The 14,737-nt window shown below is 51.1% G+C and overlaps 1 protein-coding gene across 1 annotated transcript; it reads left to right on the forward strand.

Moving 5' to 3' along the window:
* Window positions 1-3,831: 3,831 nt before the first annotated feature.
* Window positions 3,832-6,553, forward strand: LOC126471304 (uncharacterized). The gene is made up of 2 exons (XM_050099426.1): window positions 3,832-5,445; window positions 5,546-6,553. The coding sequence occupies exons 1-2, from the start codon at window positions 3,832-3,834 to the stop codon at window positions 6,551-6,553; spliced, it is 2,622 nt and encodes an 873-aa protein (XP_049955383.1).
* Window positions 6,554-14,737: the final 8,184 nt, after the last annotated feature.

Below are 14,737 nucleotides of genomic sequence, written 5' to 3' on the forward strand. Positions count from 1 at the left end.
ATGTGGCGAGCGAGGGGAGTCAAGGTTCTACATTCCTGTTTCAGCCAACTGCCAGACCTACTTCTGATTTTGAGACACTAGCCACACTGGGTAAGGGGGAGGAAACTCATTTCTTTTATTGTCATGCTAAAATTTGCTTCTTTTGCCATAGCACATTTGAGATAATATTTTGGCGCACATGCTACTTGTTGTGTAGACTACTACAAAATTCTGAAACAGTGGTTTATTAATTTTAAGTGACGAATGGTGGAAAAGTAAGGTCAATAGCTTATGAGAAAGCACATCCTCTGTAAGGTCTTCAGTAATGTTGATCCAAAATCCACAGTATTTCTCGTTTCATCAGCTATCGATGGCCCTTATAAATAATTACGTAGTTCCATCGAAAAGGTCTGTAGTGAGTGGAATAACATGCTAAATCTGAAATTTTGTATTACCATATGAAAAAATAGTCTCCTCTCAGCGTGCTATCTTTTGCAAAAAGATCATTTTGATACCTCAAACAGCTTATGAATTATGAGGAATGTTCTGGATATTTCGTTCTGGCTTTATCGCTGGCTTGCGTGATCGCAAATGGGTGTGTTATGTCAGATCAATTTTGTCGAGGTTGGTAATGATCAAGACCTCTACCCAAGTCTATAGAAAGATTTAGTATGTTAGTTAAATTTCCGACGCAATAAAATATAATGTAATATGCACCAAAGGCAAAATCATAGAAACCCCTGATTTTCGTTGCAAACTTTTTTTGAAATTTACGCAGTGTATTACGTAAGCGCAAATATCACGATAACTATGACCATTGACGAATTTCTGGACACGGCATAGTGGATCTGACATGTAAAGGTATAAGTAACGCAAAAAGATTTTTTTTTTTTTTACTGAATAATTTCTATAAAATCGTTTAAGAAAGATTGCATGGCGTGCGCACACCGGCCGAAATTTCCTCACTGCACATCGGCCACAGTACTCTTTGCGGGCTGTCCGTGCTGCCATCTCGTTTAGCAGTTGAGAAACACCACCTAAGTGTGACTCGTGTTGGCGGCTATCAACTCAACTCTGTGCACGTACACGTTTGCTACACTATTGAAATTCCACATAACGCATCACATTGAACACACAATACTCAGTGAAACATGAATTTAATTGATTAAACTAAGATATGTTTCGTCCATGGAAATAAAAAGCCAAGTGATTTCATTGCAGTAGTTACACGCTCGTTTTGTATCGCTATTTTTGTAGTGTATGAATAGCCGTCTGAAGGGCGTGGAGCGGTATGAAAGCACAGCAAATCCTTAATGAAACATAGTAGTATCTGTAGTATTGAATTGTGTTATAGAAGTTTGCATGAGTTTTCGCACAGTAAATCCAGTTCACCAATAAATCTTGTTGCAGCCGCAACGCCCTCTCCGCCGTCCATAACGATCTCCTAAGAAACTCCTAATTTTTCGAAATGATTAATTTAGTAAATACAGTTTATTGAACTAAACAAACAACAATAATTAATAATACCCTATAGAAAATAAATTACAGGTGTCATTAAACAGTGTTACATTTCGAAATTGAAATCGTAAAACAGAATTGGTTTTATTCAGCCAATATGTTAACGTCTACTTTCCGTAATTTTATTTCAGTACTAACTTTCATGATATTTTTTTAGTCTGTTTTCCACAAGACACCGTTTTCAATTGTCATTATGCCCGCCGTCTTTGCACCATTGAAGATCGATGACGAATTTACAGGAGTTTTGGTTCTGAATAAATTCACTACCTTTTAGCGTTCGTAACTGAGGTATAAATAAATTTTTAACACTTTCACAACATTTGGGAAATCTGATTTTTAATACACGTCTTGATATGACCACGAAACTGGAATTTTTTTCTCCACTTTTAACAATTTCCCAGATGAAATACTTAAAATGTACCACTTCATCTTCAAAATTCACTTCAAAGTCCGCAGAACAGATTTCAAGGAATCTATTTGTTGCTATGGGCACCTACCTTAAATTCGGCAACAGACTTCACTCAGAACTCAGCGAAAAACCCATACAGGAAAGAGCTTTCTTTTAAGCGTTTATACAATGAGGAAATTCTCAGCGTAACTTGACTATTGGTACGTAAATATCAGTCATGATCATCTCTCTTCCACGAACCACAGTTTCCTCCGTGTTACCATCATCGTGTATTTCGCCGTCATTTTTCCACTTTGTGATGTTACGAAGTTTTGTAACGATTTCAGAAATTCCACAGCCATTTGAAACTCAACTGCTCTATTTTGTAAGACACTGTTAACGCCATTCATCTGGTCTGGTACTGCGTTTCGTACAGATGTGGTCTCGTGAACTGTTGGAGGCTTGTGATTCCCACCTTCAGCAACGTTCTCCAAAGGCTTCAGAAACTGGGTAGGGTTTTGAGATAGCATATTTGCTGCGTCAGCTCTTCAACACCGTCTAGTCTTATATGGCGTTTTTAAAACAAATGCAGCTCCTTGCCAACAGATGTTCAAGCACAGAATAACTCAAACCTTCGGTTCAAATTGGAGCAGATTATAGTGGGACCACAACCGATTATTTTGATGTATCGGACAAATTTTCGAATTGTATTTTTTGTGTGTAAGGGACACACGCAGCGTACATCGCGTAACAACGACGTAGCTCATACTAACTGTTCAAAGTGAAGATCACCAACAAACACAAATGTTTCGTAATTAAGGAGTTCATGTATGAATGTAAAAGATTGCTTATATGACCAAAACATGAAAGAAATGTATTTATTTTCGTGAAGTTTACACAAACGAAAATGGCAAATGTCACTGAGGACTATGGGACTTAACATCTGAGGTCATCAGTCACCTAGAACTTAGCACTACTTAAACCTAACTAACCTAAGGACATCACACACATCCATGCCCGAGGCAGGATTCGAACCTGCGACCTTAGCGGTCTCGCGGTTCCAGACTGTAGCGCCTAGAGCCGCTCGGTCACATCGGCCGGTCACAAACCAAAACAAAATTGTAAATCTCAAGGCCGCGTCTGGGCGGCCGGCGCGAGCTACACCTCGTGTATCTCGCTCCGGCGACAGGGCGTGGGCGACCGCTGGGCCATCTGTTGGCGGCGCGGCGAACACCAGCCGCGGTGCGCCCGACCTGAGCGCCAGGCCGGCGCAAGCTACACCGACCCCCGCTGCTACCGCTGCGCCACCTGTCACCGGCGCGGCGACTGAAAGCAGCACTGCGAGACCCACGCCAGATGGCAGCACGGCACCACCACCGACGCAGACGACGGGGCGGCGCGACGTGAACGGAGGGACTGCAGCTGCATCTCCGAGACATGGCAGCAAGAAGAGGAGATGCCGACGCCGTAACAACCGTCCCACTCCCAACCTTCCGCCGCAAAACTCCTGTCCTCCACCAAACTTGACCAACCCTCCTGTACCCTCCGTACAGGGCGCAACCGAGGCAGCTCCGCCCTCCCCTGCCCCAGCCGACGCTCGGCTAACGGAGAGGCAGCGGTGCTGGCTGGCGGCCCTGGAGAGCGCCCACGACCAGCCGTGGGACGCATTCGTCGCGGTCGTCGAGGACTTCATCTCCGAGATCGCCGAGACGAAGCCACAACGCCAGGCAGCCGGAGATCGACAGGATGGGCCACCAGCAGCAGCGCACCGCGGCCAGGGCCGCGCCGACGCTGCTGCGAATCCCCCTCCCCCTGCCCCTACACGCGGCCGCGGTGGGCAGCGCGGTGGACGTGGCGCACGGCGCGCGGCGGCCGCCGAGCGTCGGTACGACGCGAATGCAGCGTCTGAGATTCAGAAGCTGTACCGCGCGGACCGGCGCAAGGCGATGCAGCGCGTCCTTGGCGAGACGTCGCCGTACTGCCAAATCGATGGCAACGTGCTCACGGAGCACTTCAAGAAAGTATATGCTAAATCTGACTTTTCTGTTTCAGATGCACCAGCTGCTGTCCCGGACTTTGCCGCCACCACGCCTCCTGATGTCAGCGAGGAGGTCCTGCCGCCGATCACCCCCTCAGAGGTGCAACAGCGGCTCCAGAAGGCGAGCAATACTGCTCCTGGGTCAGACGGAGTCACCTACTCGGACTTGCGACGTGAGGATCCTGGCTGCCACGTGCTAGCTAAGATCTTCTCGCGCTGCTGGAATGAGCGGAAGACTCAGGTGCAGTGGAAAATATCCACTACCGTCCTCATCCACAAGAAACGGGACGTCTCGGACGTGACAAACTGGCGGCCTTTAGCATTGAGCTCTACCATCTCTAATCTCTTTGCTGCAATCGTTGCGGACCGCACTTCTCTCTGGGCAGAGCGTTTGAACCTGCTCTCCCCAGAACAGAAGGGCTTCCGCACGTTTGAAGGCTGCTACGAGCACAACTTCATTGTGCAGACGGCAATTGATGATGCAAGGCGCAGGGGAGGCCAAGCATGCTTTGCTTGGCTTGATCTGGCGAATGCCTTCGGTTCAGTGCCTCACGCTCACCTCCTTGGAGTACTGAGCAGGATGGGACTGCCAGAGCAATTGCATCAGCTAATTGCCGATATGTACAATGGTTGCTCCACCCGCGTCCGTACATCTGACGGACTAACGGAGGAGATAGAGATCCAGGCGAGGGTCAAGCAGGGCTGTCCACTGTCGCCCATCGTCTTTAACCTCGCGCTCGAGCCGGTACTTCGCGCCGCAACCTCGCTCAGAAATGAGTGTGGTATTCCGCTTAGCGGCGTCAGTGTGAGTGCACTGGCGTATGCGGACGATATCGTGCTTCTGGCGCGGGATTCAGAGGCGATGCAGACGCTCCTCAATGTTGTGGGTGAGGCGGCGACGTGGGCCGGGCTTACCTTCAAGCCGTCGAAGTGTGCCACGCTTCACATCCGCCGTCGGCAGACACTAGGCTCGGTATTCGCCCTGCAAGGGGGAGAACCAGCCGTGCTCGGTGCGGGTGACGCCTACCTCCATCTTGGCGTTCCCACCGGGTACAAAGTCTCGCAGACGCCAACGGATGCGATCGCGGCAATTCGACGTGACTTGCAGCACCTGGACGCTTCCCTGCTGGCTCCCTGGCAGAAGACTGACGCTGTGCGTGTCTTCCTCCTCCCTAGGCTTGACTTTGTCATGCGGGGCGGAGCGGTACGCAAGGGGCCGCTATATGCACTCGACAAGGCAGTGAAAGCGGCTGTCAAATCATGGCTCTTCCTTCCACAGCGTGCGTCCACTGAACAGCTGTACCTCGCGCTGGGAGAGGGAGGATGCGGCCTGACGCCGCTCGCGGACGCTGCGGTCATCTCGACGATCGTCCACGGCTTCCGCATGCTGCACTGCGACGACGCCACCGTCCGCGACATCGCCTGGGCCACTCTATCTACGGCCGCGCGCCGCCGACTGGGGAGGGAGCCGAGTCGACCCGACTTGGCCACCTACCTGAGCGGCAGCACTGAGGGTCACCTCGCACGTGACGGAGGCGGCATCCAGTCACTGTGGACGCGCCTAGCGCCTAGCGCCGCGTGGCGTCACCTGGCGCTGGAGTGAACTGCTCTCTGAGTTGCAGGTGGAGGTCAACGGCCGACCCGCCATCGCTGACGACGCGGAACACGGCGGCATCGGAGGGGTGACGCAGCCGGCCACGGAGGGGGCGGCGCCTGGGACTACACGACACCTCGAAGATGGCGGCGATGGACCGCAGCACGATGATGGCAGCGTGGGACGCACCGCCAACACTGGCGTCGAACATGTCCGGATGGGAGGGGGCGCCAAACGTCTTCTCTCGCGGACGCTCCGCGAGTGTCTGAGGCAGCGCCTGCCCAACCTCCTACTCAGAAAACCTGACCAGGGGAAGGTATTCGAGTGCACCAGGGAGTCCACAGCGTCCAACCACTTCATGGCGGGAGGCAAATACACTCGCTTCGCAGACTGGCGCTTCATTCACCGCGCCAGGCTCGGAGGCGTGCCTCTGAACGGTTGTCGCCGCTTCGATGGGCGGGCAAACAACAACAAAGCCTGCCGACGCTGTGGCCACAACAATGAGACGCTCCCACACGTGATCAACGCGTCTATGGTGCACTCAGCAGCCCTGCAGTATCGCCACAACGCGGTCCTCAACCGCCTCGCGGCAGCAGTCGCTGGACGGCCAAGAAGAGGAAACACTGCTGTTCCTGACATCAGGATCAACCAAGCTGTCATAGGGGACAGCAGTGGGCTGCGTCCGGACCTCGTAATAACTGACGAGGCCGCGAAGACTGTGACCATCGTCGATGTGACAATCCCCTTCGAGAATAGGCGGATTGCACTCGACAACGCTCGGCAACTGAAGAGGATTAAGTACGCCGACGTTGCGCGAGGATTAGCCGCTCGCGGCTTTTCCGTCACTGTCGACGCCCTGGTTGTCGGCAGTCTGGGGGCGTGGGACCGCCAGAACGATGCAGTGCTCCGGCACCTAGGCATCGCTAGCCGCTACTGCCAACTGATGCGGCGGCTGATGGTTTCTGACACCATCAAGTGGTCCCGCGACATTTATATGGAACACATTACTGGCTACCGCCAGTATGTGTCCCCCTAGGCTGTGGCATGCTCTGACGTCAGGCTGCGAGACCCTCGAGACTGCAGTCGTCGGAGAACTTCGAGGTCGGTGCCTTCGTGACGTCGGTGTCGAGATTCTCCTCCACGACGCGGGACCTGCGGCGCTACACCATCTTCGCGCCGCACTGCAGCAGTGCCGAGTCAGTAGCGGTGCGTGCGGTGCTGCCTGGTGCCCCTCCCTCCGTGGTGTCCGCCGAATATGGCCCCCACCTCGGTTGGCGCGGTGCTAGGCGGCGCCAAACGTGTGCCTACTGCCCGGCAGTCTCCAGCCAGCGTGGGAAGCAACGCCCTCCTGCCACGACACCCAAGTGACGTCTGCCGCAAGGCGGACAGAGGGGAGAAGTCCTGCTGAGTGTGACCCGCCTGCGTGCGTGGCGCACCAGCCGCTGGCAGCCGTGCATGTGCAGTGTGCTGTCAGGGCACGGAGAAGAATGGAAAAATAAAATAGCCCCTAAATTAGGTCCAACTTACCGTGGTCTGACATAAGTAAGGCCGCGCCTATCGCGGTAATACTCTTAAGGATGACATACGTAAGTACCCGCGCCTAACGCGGTCTCTCAATATTTAAGTAGTGGGCTTAACCCACGAACTAGAATAGTAATACAATACTTAAGTACGGTTAGAACCGTTTCTCTAAATTTTATCTAAACTTACTAAATCTGTAAAACTCGCATTGTATAGAGTCATGAATATTCTTTTCCTAAATTTATACTTCGTAAAAATGTAACTAAGAATTATCTCGATAAATAAAAATCTGTTCTTATCACCTTAATGCTGGCAAGGTCGGATAAAAAACACACTTATATGCGATGTACTTTCTTTAGTCACTGGTCTTCCAGCACCCGAATATGGCGAAGGCTCAGCAGCAGGCTCCGGAACGTGGCCGGCCTTGCTGTGAGGGTAGCAACTGCCGGTGTTACTGCCGGACCTGCCCTGCCTTGAATACTTCCTCCCTCTTTATCTCCCGATTATGACTGAGGGTTGCGAGATGCTCAGGCCCCATCTGGCCCTTCCTCGATCGAGGTTCAGCGATCTGCAGGGAGGCAGATGCAGACCGGTCTCCTGTGTGTCCAGCCTTTGCTGTCGACACCGGCGGCAGAGTTGGTAGCGACGTATGAGCCTTCCACTCTGCTCGTCTTCCTTTTTTTCCCCCGGCCAGCTACGTCTGGGTCTCCACTGGGGCTAAACACAAGATTATGACTCTCTCCATCTTGGCCAGAACCCAAGATCTTATATTTCCGAGATAATTCTTAGTTACGTCGGCCCGAAGTGTGATGCTCCGGTGTCCGGCAGCCGCCGTAGAGCTACACCTTCGCGGCTATTTTCTCCTTACCGACTGTGAACCTCTCCTACGTTCCTTCCCAAGTATTACCTCAATGACTAAAAAATCTGTTCTTATAAACTTAACATGGGCTAAAATGGACCGATTTCTACACCGTGAAGCGGTCGCGTTTATTTTTCTGTTTCAGGTCCGCGACTTGAACGATGGAGCTGGTGGTGACGCTGCCGACGGAGGTCTTCCGCTGCCGGATCTGCTTCGTCACCAAGGCTGCCGGCAGGCCAACCTTTGGCGAGTATAAGGACCACTCGGCCCTTCTCCTCCAATACAGAAGGCTGCACGACCCGGAAAAGACTCCCGTTTTCGAGTGCGAGTTTTGCGGCCGACGCGACCCGCGGCTGAAGATGAAAGCGGCCATCTGCGGATCTGCAACGCAGCATCCGCTACCCCTGGCGATGCCGGTCGGGGGAGAGTGAGTATGGGACACGATGCTGTGTCCGGCACTCTGGGGCACCCAGAGAGGTCGGCCGGCGGGAGGTCACAGGCGAGGGCCCCCGAAGCTAGGAGGACAGGCCCTTCGTCCTTAGTTAGTGCTGGGCGAAAGCCCCAGGCGACAGCGGCCCGGGTAGTACCACAGGCCGCCTAGCCTTAGATAATAGAGAGGGGCTATGGCCACAGACCAGTCCGGTCCCCGAAGCTAGTAGGACAGACCAGCTGGACTTAGGATTAACCTACGCGGCTGTCCTGACCCGCAGCAGCGTGGTGGGCTCACAGGCTGCCTTGCCCTCGCCTTGTGTGAGTGGGCAGGTGTCTGCGACATCCAGGACGGCGGTGGTTGCTGCCCCCGCGTCGTGCGAGCCGTGTGTGCGCACGCCGCGGTAGTCTGGCATCCCCCTGTCGATACGCTCTGCGACGTCAGCCGCGTCGCCACGAGTGCCGAGCGCAGTTCGGGAGATGAAGGCAGCACGCTGCCGACGCCTGCCGCCGAACGCGTCGCTCCGGCCAGAGGTGCAGAGTCTGGTAAAAGCCGCGGCTCGCCGTTGCTTGCGCCGGCCTCTGTACCCAGTGGCGTGCGCTGGCCACGTCGTTCGGCTGCTGCAGGCTAGAGAGCCTGTATAGGGAGAGAGTGGCCATAGGTGAAGTTGCCCGTGATTGGTTGATTAGCTTTGGTGCCATTTTCTGCCAAACGTCTCTCGCGCTTCCTATGTTAGCTTTTGAGTTGAACTGAAGTTCAGAGGACTTTTGGAAACGATTAATAGGTATTTGAATTATTGAGAGACCTGTTATGCGTTGCGCATGCACGTTCGATTTAGTTTATCGTTTTAGAACGTAATTAGCGTCTGCGATCTCAAATACGAGTTGAAATAATGAAGCTATTTGTGATGAAGTCGGTAGGCCTACATGTTTGAAGTAAACACGTTAGTAATTGTACAGTATTGTTTTTGACATCTGTAATTCACTCTGCAGACGTTCGTAAACGATGCCAGGAAGGAATGAGTAACTCTTGTAATAAAGTCCAGGTACAACTTTCTTAATGGTATATATTAACCGAAATATTCAGTTACGCCTATAAAAAGTGTGGTTCTTCACTTTGGCCAGAAAACTCTGATTGTAAGATGTCAGTTTTTTTAAATATTTTCAGTCACGCAAAACAGGTAGGCCTATTACAATTTACTGCATTTTTAAGCTGTTATTTCTTTAACAGTTCGTGCATACTGGTAGCATCATAAGCTTTTCTGAAGCCAATATCTGACAGTCCTTGCTGGAAACGGAAAGTTCCTGTAATAATTGTGCCATGCTCACTCGACTTTATAGCGTGAAACTTTATTTCGTCCAGAATCAGAACACTAGGCATTATTTTGGTTTCAGTATTATTGCCTGACTGTTGACGCAGGCAAGATGTTAGCACGTTTTCCGCAGTTGTCGTGGTTAGTGAAACATTATTCGTAGTAAATAATTGTAGGTACTCTCGAAGATAGAGCGAGGTGGCGCAGTGGTTAGACACTGGACTCGCATTCGGGAGGACGACGGTTCAATCCCGCGTCCGGCCATCCTGATTTAGGCTTTCCGTGATTTCCCTAAATCGCTCCAGGCAAATGCCGGGATGGTTCCTTACAAAGGGCACGGCCGACTTCCTTCCCCGTCCTTCCCTAATCCGATGAGATCGATGACCTCGCTGTCTGGTCTCCTTCCCCGAAACAACCAACCAACCAACTCTTGAAGATAGTTTTTAATAGGCCTACTTACTGTGGGGTAGAAGGGATACGGTAGTTTTCTTGTTATATTTGGTCGTTATTACAGTAGCCTACATTTAACATTACCCGATTTTTGTAATCTTTTTCGTTTGTTATCTACGAGAGGTATTCAGTAAAGTCGTAAGCAGTTGTTTATTTGGGACACGCAAATAGTTTGAAGACGTGACAAGAAGTACTAATACGCTCACACTTTTTGCATGTCACAAGAAAGCAACTGCTTACGACTTTCATTCATCTGACGTCATACAGGTACGTTAAATCTTTAGCGTTATGCACTTCCGATACAAAACATATGCTATACACTATATTTTTTCTATTTACGTTACTTTCATTGCAGTATGTCTAGTAAACGAGCTTTAAAGGAGATAAATGCAAGTAACGAATAATTTTTACAGCCACTGTATCAAATTTTCCTGTGCTGTATGTAGTAGGCTACTATGAGTATATTATAGCTGTAAAGAAAGGCATTTAACGAATGATTTCGCCATATTGTCTTGTGCTTTTGATTCGCTGAGTGTGTACTCCACTACTGGCCATCAAAAGTCCCGTCCGCAGTTTGGCAGAAAAATGGCCGCCGTATCGTCCGGTTGGCCACTCTCTCCCTATACAGGCTCTCTACTGCAGACGTACACGCGCATTCCCTCTGCGCTGCCGACGGTTACGTCGAGTGGCCCCAGTCAGTCACTCCGTTTCCGCTCAGGCAGGGAGTGCTACTAACAGAAAAGCCTCTGTTAACGATTATGATTGGCACACAGTCACCCCACGGAGAGAGAAACGCCGTGCTGCAGGACGCAGACCACCGCCTCCGGACCGACGCCGCATCATACCATCCAGCCCGCGTAACAACGGTCCGGCGCGAGCCAACCCGTCCGGGCGGAGTGGAGTGTCGGATGGGATATCTGTATCCCTCGTTTGTGATTCGAAGGACCGGGACTGCTCGAGCCCATACCTTCTGTAGGAAAATAAGGGTTTCGAAATGATGGGTTTAGGAGAATCGTGAATGGTGTTTCTTTGGATGTTGGTAGGATTGTGTTGGAAGGATAATTCTGGTATGATTTAGGGTGTGGATTGAACTGAGATTGGGATAGGTTCGGATATCGACTTCTTCTTGGCTTCTCTGGCCCCAACGCGCCGACTGCGTTGTGGCTCGGCGAACGAACTCCCCCCCTCTAGGAGGATGGCGAGATCGTCCCCGGCGTCTCGTGGTACGGTCTGGACGACTGTTGGCTGTCGTGAAACAGCCTTCTTCTGTTCTCTGACGGAGACCGGGGCTGCGTTTTCCTTGGTGGCTGCCTCAACCTTTTCGGAGGCGGCCAATGCAAGCAACCCTTCCAGGTCCTTGGAGATCCGCATCGCCATCTTCTTCTTGGGAGGTGGCGGTGCTGGATCTGGGTCCGTTTCCATTTCGTCCATTTCTTCTGTGGGCTCCCGCCCCGGTGGGGTTGGAGCAGGTGGGGTGAGCCGCAGGGCTTTGGCGGCAGAAGCCACTTCAGCCCGCAGCCGCTGGATTTCCCGATGAGCCGCGGCCAACTCGTCTCGTAGGGCGGTCCTCTCTGCCGCGAATGCGGCTTTGAGGTCCGCTACTGCGGCTTCTGTGGCCGCACGAAGCTTGTTGTGCGGCACAGCGTCATCATGGTGGCGTCTTTCGGGGGGCGGAGGGGCCCCCTGCTGCTGCTGGTCTGTCCCTGCCGCAGGCGCTGGCCCGCGGTCGGAACGGTTTCTACGTCGCTTCCTCTTTCTCTTCTTGTTGCCTCCGCGAACCCAGTTAGCAATGTAACTGCAGCCACGAAATCTCGCGACGTGCTTTCCTCCGCAGTTTTTTTTTTAATCTTTATTTACCATCAACAATAATATTTATACATCTCAACTCACCTCCTTATCTGATTAGTGGGTCTTACTTGCTACTGTTAGCTACAATTAGCAGCTAATTACAATATAATGAGTTGTGAGCTACAGCTACAATCTACTTTCAATGGGCAGCTATATTTATTTATTTTAACGCCTAAGATGTTTTAAGCTAATCCTACATTCTACTTCCTGCAGCGTCACAGATGTGTCAGCAATGTACAAACCTACTTTATTGCCTTGCCCATCGAGCTAATCCCAATGGGCGTGCCCCTGACACTGGGCAGGCCAGGATGTTAATCGCTGCAGGTTCCTAAATCTAGATTTCTGGTCTAATTCCTACTAACTAGTTCTAACCTACGTCATCTCCAGTGTATTGTCAAATCCAGGTTATTTTTAGTCCCCATTCCCCCTAATCCCGTACGTGGCGGATTCCAGATTGAAGGGTCGGCCTATCCACGCACAGGCAGTATGGGAAAAGGGCACGTGTTTGTCGTAATCTGTGCTTCTTAGTTTTGTTCCCTCAAATGTTCTCTCAACACTTTCTGTGATACCTCGTTAGCAAGTCTGTTCAGTGTTTGGAAGGTGTCTTCTTGTCTTATCAGATGGTAAGTGTCATGGTCTGGTAGTTGGTCACGTAATGTAGAAGCAACATCATTGAAGAGGGGGCACTCGTAAATCACATGATCGGGAGTGCCCTCCGGTTCACCACATTCACACGCGGGTGTAGCCTTTTTCCCGAACCGACATAAGTATGCCGGGTAAGGTCCATGTCCAGTAAGAAAATGGATTAGTCCTCTGGTGGGTTCAAAGTACTTCATTCTCAGCCGTTCCCTGATGCTTGGTATCAACTCATGTGTCCTGCGCCCTGTGTCATCTGCGTCCCACAGCTCTTGATTTTGCTCCCTGATTTTGATGTCCAAGGGGCAAAGCCCCATTATGACTAGTAGTGCTCCCCCTGGTGTTGTTCTGTAAGCCCCTACCGATCTAAGAATCATATTCCTCTGAACCCTTCTTACTGTCATGGCGGGCACCACCCTCGTGAGCCTGTGTGCCCAGACTCCCGAGCCGGAACCCACTATCGATGTTAATATGCTGCTGTGATAAAGTTTTATAAGATGAGGTGGAAGATGAAATCTTTGATGTCCTATGGATATGAGGTTGTTCAGTGTTTGGAGGGCTTTATGGGTTACAGTTTCTGTGTGTTTCCCAAAATTCCACTTCTCATCAATGATGATGCCCAAGTATTGCGCGTCACGTCTCCGTAGAACCGGCGAGCGGTCGATTCGTACAGTCGGGTTACGGATTAGTTGTCCCTTCAATAGCAAGTAGGTGGACTTACTTGGTGACACCGTCATTTTGGTATTTTGGCACCATAGTTGTAACTTGTTTAGGGCACTCTCTATTTTAGGTTCAATGTCTTCACGGCTACGGCCACCGACCAACAGGAGGAGGTCATCTGCATAGGCTATCACCTCTAGCACTTCTTCACTTTGCTGTAGGGTGTCTAGTAAAGGCTCCATGTGGATGTCCCAAAACAGGGGCTCTAGCACGGAACCCTGAGGACAACCCTTTGTTACAGATTTTCCAATCCTCTTGCTAGAAGATGATAGCCAGACCTCCCGTTCCTCGCAATAGCTCCTCAGACAACCATATAGCGGCCCTGGGCACTCCTTCTCCCACAAGCAGGAGAAGAGCGAAGGCCACCACAGGTTATCGAAGGCTCCACTGATGTCAACCATGATGCCCACCACGTACTTATGTGGGGTAGAGCCACAGACCTCAGCGGCCAGGGCGATTGCATCAGATGTCGACCGCCCGGGCCTGAAGCCGAACTGCCTGTCGCTCACCCCACGCAGCACTCTGTGTGCAGCCAGTCTGTCGGCTAGTAGCTTTTCTAATATTTTTCCTAGTATGTTAATCAAACAGATTGGTCTGTAGGATTTTACATTTGTTGGATCTTTGTCTAACCCTTTCCGAATGATGACTACATTCGCAGACTTCCACATCCTTGGAATTTTCTGTTGCATCAGACATTCGTTGTATAGGTGAGTGAGTGGTGCAGTTAGCTGGGGAGCTAGGAATTGCACCACCTCAGCTACAATGCCGTCTGGCCCGGGAGCTTTACCCCTTTTAAGTGATTTTATGTGGGCAGCCACCTCTTCCTCCGAGAAAGGGTAGACTGCCGTGTTGTTGGTGTATTCATTGAGGTTTTCTTGTCTTATTTGTTGTTGCTGATCGGATTCCCCATCCGCGCTATCATCAGGCAGCAGGGACCGGAGGAGGACCTCAGCAGTTTCCTGCCAGGATTCCATCATCCTGTCCCCGTGCCTGACTATTGATAATTCCAGTGGAGAGCGGATCTTTTCTCGTACTAATTTATACGGTGTACCCCAGGGGTCCAATGCCAATTGGCTCTGGACGAAATTTTCCCAACTTTGTATTCTAACAGCCTGGAGTTCTTTCTGAAAACGAATTTTAGCCTCCCAATACTGCATCAGGAATCTTTGCCGTTCCGGCCAGACGACACTGCGCTGGTAATATCTTCTCAACCTTCCAACAGACCGGCGCATATCCTCAAGTTCGGGCGACCATGGTGATGGAGAGGCTGCCATGGCCTTCCTCCTGATCGGTACGGCAGCTTTCACCGCGCTAGTTATTGCATTGGTCAGTTCTTCTGCTCGGTCGTTTACGTCTATGTCAAAGTCTACGCCACCTTCTGGCAAGCCAGGAATGACGCACTCCCTTGCTAGTCGTTCCCAATCGGCCCTTCTGTAATTAAACT

Source organism: Schistocerca serialis, chromosome 3 (assembly GCF_023864345.2).
Source record: "Schistocerca serialis cubense isolate TAMUIC-IGC-003099 chromosome 3, iqSchSeri2.2, whole genome shotgun sequence".
NCBI lineage: Eukaryota > Metazoa > Arthropoda > Insecta > Orthoptera > Acrididae > Schistocerca > Schistocerca serialis.